Source organism: Theobroma umbraticum, unplaced genomic scaffold (genome assembly GCF_002168275.2).
Source record: "Theobroma umbraticum cultivar Fairchild unplaced genomic scaffold, ASM216827v3 scaffold_30.0, whole genome shotgun sequence".
NCBI classification, from domain to species: Eukaryota; Viridiplantae; Streptophyta; class Magnoliopsida; order Malvales; family Malvaceae; genus Theobroma; species Theobroma umbraticum.
The window spans coordinates 12,183,334-12,190,604 of record NW_018397254.1 but is presented as its reverse complement, the minus strand read 5'-3'; the positions used below and the strand labels follow the sequence as shown (position 1 = coordinate 12,190,604).

Genomic DNA, 7,271 nt, shown 5'->3' with positions numbered 1-7,271 from the left:
CAAATTCCATACTCTCTAGTGTTTAAACTCATGAAATATCCTTTATCCCATATATATAACATGGTGTGGTGTTTCCCCACTCTTCCTCACAACCCTACAACTCCACAAAACCCTCACAAAAAATTTATCTCTCACATGAAAATCACATAGAAATTACATCGTTCATAATTTTGACAGTAACAACTATCAAATCTAATCTTTTAAGTAAATTATTAATAAAAGAAAAATGGAAGAGAATCAAACATACTTTGTGGTTTGAATAGCATTACAGGTTACCCTGATCAAATTTATATTGAGAATCATATATCTAACTTTGTGGTTTGAATTGCATGACCTTTTTCACAGTTACCTTGATCGAAATTGGTCCCGGTAATTATGTACCTAATAAGTGTGAGACATAAGGAAGGCAAATGCCAGAAAGAGATGTGAAAAATTCTTCTATTCAATCTATTTGAGTGAAAAATGAAGAAAACAAAAAGAAGAAAATGGCCTCTACTTCACAACAAGTACCTATACCTCTCAGCAATATAACTGCTTGATTGATGACTATTCAAACTTTATATATATACTAAATCTGCCTTTTGAACAAATGAAAAAAGTCATCAATTGGTTCACCCACATGAGTGATGAACCCCATCGGCCATCACTTTCTTTTTCAATTTTTCACTGGGCAACAGATGTACATGGGCTGATATATCTCAATCTAATTCCACTGTTACATCAATTTCCCCCTTTACTCTCTCTTTCTCTCTTCTCTTATAAATGAATTTAAATAACAGCTTAAGAGCACGCGTTTCAAATTTTTGCAAGAACCTTTGATAACGAAAAAGGCCATCCACAAATTTAAAGAAACACAGCAAAAATAAAAAAGAAAAGAAATTTGTCTAGCAAGTCCATACAAAACAATAACATAAAAACAAACAAATCCCAGAGATCTCAACCCAAGTTGTGGTCTAGATCCAACCTTTCCACAGTCCACTCTCACTCTAAACAAACAGCGACGACAAACCCCCACCAGCTCATTACACATCGAGTGTCCCCTTCTCTCCTTCTCCGTTTAAGTCACCGGAAAAAAAATTCCACATTAACACAAAAAAATCCCATTTTCTACCAACACTTTTTGAGCAAACTTAGCCTGTTTCAATTTTCATGCTATAGTATATATCTGCATAGAGGATATATAAATATATATATATATATATATATATAGAGAGAGAGAGAGAGAGAGAGAGAGCGTACGCACTTTTTTCAATTTGGTTTTAATTCTTTGCAGTTTCGTTAATCTTTGAGGGGGAAAAAAGTGATTGAATTGATGCTAGCTGTGTCACCTTTAAGGAACACAACTAACGATGAGAACGAAGGAGAGATGGAGAGCTTCACTATTAGCTCGGAAGAGTTCCCTGACTTCGCTGATGGGAATTTACTTGAGAGTATCGATTTTGACGATCTTTTTGTTAGCATCAACGAGGGTGATACGTTGCCCGACTTGGAGATGGACCCAGAAATTCTCGCTGACTTACCCGCCAATGGAAGTGAGGGATCAGAGATGAACACATCAACAGAGAAAACTGATGAGGATAATAATCAAAGGAAAGAGGAGGAAGATAAGGTTTCGGGTTCAGGTTCAGGGTTAGGCTCGAGCTCAAGCAAAGGCGAGGAGATTGTTAGCAAAAGAGAGGAACCTACAGCTGTTAAAACACCTACCAAAGATGCTAATAAGGGAAGAAAATCATCAGTACAAGCGAAGAATAACAATCAAGGGAAGCGAAAAGTGAAGGTAATTACAAAATTTAAACTAGATACTAATTAGGTTTTCGTTATTACTAAGGTTTTTTTTTTTTAATACCAACTGCACAAGTCTCTCTCTCTCTCTCTCTCCTTCTCATCAATTATGGACCATTCACAGACTTCCAGGAGCACAAAGATATCACGGGAAGGATGGGAGTATGTGAATTATCCATGAGAGAGAAGCCCTTTGAAAAGCTAATTGTTTTTTTTTTCCTTTTTTTCCATGAGATCTAGATAGGATAAGTTTTTGGGTTATTTTGTCTCGCGGATTTATTCAAACTTGGAATATAATGGGGTATTGAAGTAGTGGGTTTCTTGAATTGTGTGAAGGTGGATTGGACGCCAGAGCTGCACAGGAGGTTCGTGCAAGCAGTGGAGCAGCTCGGGGTAGATAAGGCGGTGCCTTCAAGAATATTAGAGCTTATGGGAATCGATTGTCTCACTCGCCATAACATTGCCAGCCACCTTCAAGTACATAACCATTTCACTTCTAATATGCCTCATTTCCCTTACTTCTTGGCCCTTTTAGTATTATCTACGCTTACAGTTACAGACTGTTGAAGCTGCCACATCTATTTCTCTCCGTTTTTCTTTTAATTAACTTTGTTGCAAAAGAGTTTTCTTGATAAGAGAGAAAAGTCGTCGGACCGATGCTTCTAAAGTAATTTCATCAAGCAAAAAAAAAAACAACTTTGATTTTTTCCGATCTGCTCACAGAAGGATATGAATAAATATTTTTTGTTTAATTTTCTGCATAATCTGTTTCGATATGCATTTCATTGATTATAAATTTAACATGTAATACTGTTGGAAGGATTATTAATGCAAAACTTTCAAAGAGGAAAACATGTTTGTAGGCGTGCATATGTTGAGAAGAACAAAATTTTAATTCTATGAGCAGATATTGTAAGTAAATAAGGATTTATTTATTATACAAAATCTAGAATCTCAAATTTTTATAACTTGGACAATAACTTAGAAATTAAATTGAAACTTCAAATGAATTTTTTTTATCATATATTTTCTTGGTAAATGAATTTATGACAAACGGAGGGAAAGTGGTCTGAAGATGCATGACTATGGTTTGTTGTGCAGAAATATAGATCTCATCGGAAGCATTTGCTAGCTCGTGAGGCGGAAGCGGCAAGCTGGACTCACAGGAGGCAAATGTACGGGGCTGCCACCCCGGCTGGAGGAGGCAAGAGAGACATGAATCCTTGGCTTGCACCTACTATGGGTTTTCCGCCTATGTCACCCATGCACCACCACCACTTTAGGCCTTTGCATGTATGGGGTCATCCCACCGTGGATCAATCCCTAATGCACTTATGGCCTAAACATCTAGCCCATATACCATCCCCGGCCCCGCCTACTTGGGGTACTCATCCTCCTCCACCAGCAGACCCCTCGTATTGGCACCATCACCACCAACGTGTAAGCCCGCGTCTCCCTGTTCCCCATTGCACCTCAAAATGGAGATCTTACTAAAACATACATCAATAAGAGTACACATGCTACATAAAAATTTAATGAGCTCCTTAATTAATTTCTTTCTACCTATCCTGATTCCTGCTAAAAGTGGCATTTTCCTTCTCTTATTGCAGGTACCAAATGGACTAACCCCAGGAACACCTTGCTTTCCACAGGCGCTGGCACCAACGGTAACCAATTACTCTCTACTCTTTTGGAGGCTTATGTCTTGTTTGTATCTCGACTGTATTTAGATTCATGTAAATGTTATGCTGGCATCATGAGATTATATGGAGCTTTTTGATCTTAGTGGATATGATTCTTTCCATGCAGAGATTTGCTGCACCACCGGTCCCTGGCATTCCTCCCCATCACCCCATGTACAAAGCAGACCCCGGCATTGGCGTCCCGGCCGGACAATCAGGTCCCCACCCGCTCATTGACTTCCACCCGGTAAGTAGGTTCCACTTTGCTTTCAAGTACACCTCCGTTTTTATGAAGAAAATAAGTACTAGTACGAACAAATTAAATATTTTACAACAATTTCTTTTTTTATAATTTTTTTGGAAAGCAATTTCTTTTTTATTATTGCTGATTGGTTCCAGTTACGTTACTAAAATTTTAGTTCTTAGTTGAACAAAAATAAAGCAAATCTTGATTTTTCTTAATTCATATAAGTTCAAATATTCTTTTAATTATTTTATGAAAGTAACCTATAGAAATAGGTAGCAGAAGCTAAGCAAAAAAGGAAAGCTAGCAGAAATTGTTTATGCATACTGATTAGCTGTAAATTGAGTGGCAACTTTCTTATCTATACAAACATGCATGTTTATTTTGTTTTGGTTAGATCAGTTTATAATAATATGAGTAGTGGTAAATCCTTTGATAAAATTAACTTAATGGTGATAATAATGTTATATAATGTGGTGTGAAACAGTCGAAAGAGAGCATAGATGCAGCTATAGAAGACGTTTTATCAAAACCATGGCTGCCACTTCCTCTTGGACTGAAGCCGCCATCTACCGATGGTGTTTTGGGAGAGTTGCAACGCCAAGGAGTCCCGAAAGTACCACCCTCTTGTGCTTGATCTCCGATCCTAATTAGAAACATCCCTCCGAAGGCGTGGCTGTCCGTAATGGCGATTTCAAGACTGTGGAAACCCCTTAATTCGACGATATTACCCACGTTAGGAATCTAATGGTTCATGTAGAAATCTAATCTTCCGAGATTTTTTCCACTCTCTTTTTTTTTTTTTTAATTTTGTTGTCAATCTTTGGTAGAACTTGGTTGTTCTTGTTCCCTTGCAAGGACAGCTTTATTTATTACTCTTGCCGATCCATGTCTGATAATAAAGCCAATTTTGTAATGGTTGTACGAATGAGATTATAATAAGCAACTTATTATCAAGAGACCTCAATAGTATGAAGCTTAAGTAGAACATAGCTATTGTGTCACGGTCTACACCAATCTCTATGAGATATTGTTTGCTTTGGCTCACTAGTCTCACAATTTTGTCTCATAAAAGAGATTTCATAGGTTAAAGGAATGTGAACCCTTATATGTCTAGTATCAGTCTAGTACATAATGAATGTGAGATTCACGTCTATGCGATGTGGGACTTTATAACTTTACACGCTGAAAGTATTATCTTGACGATGTAAGATTCACGTCTACGCGAGAACCGTGACACATTACATGGCTTTTCATGAACCATAGAAAACCTATTCATAGGCATTGCATGGTTTCCTTCTAATCATTGTTTTGCTATTGAAGTGGAAAGAAACACTTGCAAATTAAATTTGTATAGGAAGATATTGTCACCAAGATTGTTGGGAGCATTCTAAATTAATTTCTAGCCACTAATGTAACATCAACTTAATTAGCTTTACTGCATAAGCACATGCCTTTATCTCAATTAGTCGTACTGGTCGTCTTTTTTGAAAGGATACTTGATTAGTAGACATCCCTCCAACTCTCTTGAATGTGAAGCTATTTTTATATATAAATTTTTTAGAGATTACTTTTAGGGTAAATTGGGTTGTTAATTTTACTACATAAAATCATAAAAATATTTTTAACTGTGAACAAATGGACTAACTTTGAATTACAAATATTTTGATAATTTTATTAGTTAAAATTAACAGTTCAACCTTTTGTGAGAACAGAAATTATCCACAATGTGTTAATTAGAAAAAACCATTTTCATAAGATTCTAATTAATTAGGGAAAAAATTACAAAGTGTCATAAGAAAAGTTAAAATCACAAGAATTATAGGTGAAGTTTATCCTATAAAAATGAGAATTTAAATTAGTTGCCATGAACTTTTTAAGAGACTTGTTAAACATTCAACATTTCAAGATTAGACATTAAAGCTTATAATCATGTTGACTTTGTATTTACCAATTTTTGCTAATGAGTGAAGATACTTAATAAAAGCGTACTTTATTGTATTTTCTTTTAAATATTCGTTTTCCTATATACATCACATCACATTTCTTTTCTCTTTCTCTCTCTTTATTTATCTATCATTTCTATGTATTTAACATTTAAGACGTGTGGATGTTCCTTACATATGTAGCTATATGCAAAGATTCGATGCATTAATGATAAAACAAGACAAAATTGATGTATCAATTTGATGCATTTAGTGAGGTTTTTACCTTTTCTATATAATATGATTTTATATATATGGTCTGATATTCATCAATTTAGACTAAACATTAGTGAACAACACAGAACTTAATGAGTGTTTTTTTTTTTTAAATGGGTTTCATGCATAAGGTGTTTCTGACAATAAATTTCTTCTAATTTTAACTGTTTTTAGCCAGAAGAATTAAAATTTGAACAAAATTATCTTTAATGAAACCTACCCATTTGTTTAACTCTAAGCCTCAACCCGAAACCTATTAATAGGTCAAGCATGTTTACAAGATGTGTAACTCCTTAGTTCTTATCGACAGACTGTACATCTCCTCAAAAATATTTCTGTCAAAAGCATCCCTCGCTAGTTCAACTTTCGAGCATTTTTTGCAGTGGTAAAAGCGTTTTGGAGTGGTTATTATTCACATGAAGGTAGTTCACATATTGAGCAATGAGAAGAAGTTCACATTACGCGAAGAAAGGTATAATATATTTTTATTTTATTTTGAACCATGTGAAGAAATGTTTTTAGGACTATTGTTGTTCTTCATGCTTTTCATTTATGGTTTTTGAGCATAAACTTATGCATATTGCTTGTTCATATTGATATTTTTATTGTTTGAAATTGTTGAATATAAACATGAAGGTGGTATTGTTGGTGTTGTTGGGGTTGAAAGGTGACCGGGCATGTGTGATTGGTTGATTTGTATGCATTATGACTCTTTGAAAGAAATTGGATTTAGGGTTTAGATATTGCGTGACTGAGGGCTTGCTTACGTGATTGTCACCTTATGGATGATTGGATTTTGGCATAAGGTCACTTAAGATGTATGTGATTGCATTAAGGTTTAACATTGCATGACTGATTGATATTGCGTAACTGATTGATAAGTCATTGCATGACAGCATGATTGGATTTTGGCTTAGGGTTAGAGTGTGCATGATTGCATTAGGGTTTAACATTGCATGACTGGTTGATAGGTCTTCGGATGATTGGTTCATAGGCCATTGTATGACAGCATGACTGGATTTAGGCATGAGGTTAAGGTGTGCGTGATTGCATTAGGGTTTAACATTACGTGACTGGTTGATCGGTTATTGCGTAACTAATTGACAAGTCATTGCGTGACAGCATGACTGGATTTAGGTATAGCGTCTCTTATGCTATGCGTGATTGCATTAGGATTTAACAATGCATGACTGGTTGATAGGTCTTTTCATGATTGGTTCATAAGTCATTGCATGACAACATGACTGGATTTAGGCATGGGGTTAAGGTCTACATGATTGCATTAGGGTTTAACATTGTGTGATTGGTTGATAAGTCATTACGTGACTGATTGATAGGTCATTGCATGATAACATGACTAGA

The 7,271-nt window shown here is 35.5% G+C and overlaps 1 protein-coding gene across 1 annotated transcript; it reads left to right on the top strand.

The window, feature by feature from the left end:
• Positions 1-784: 784 nt before the first annotated feature.
• GLK2 (GOLDEN2-like 2) lies at positions 785-4,664 on the top strand. Its single transcript, XM_021424100.2, has 6 exons — positions 785-1,777; positions 2,119-2,259; positions 2,884-3,222; positions 3,393-3,449; positions 3,592-3,711; positions 4,196-4,664. The coding sequence occupies exons 1-6, from the start codon at positions 1,313-1,315 to the stop codon at positions 4,343-4,345; spliced, it is 1,272 nt and encodes a 423-aa protein (XP_021279775.1). The 5' UTR covers positions 785-1,312; the 3' UTR covers positions 4,346-4,664.
• Positions 4,665-7,271: the final 2,607 nt, after the last annotated feature.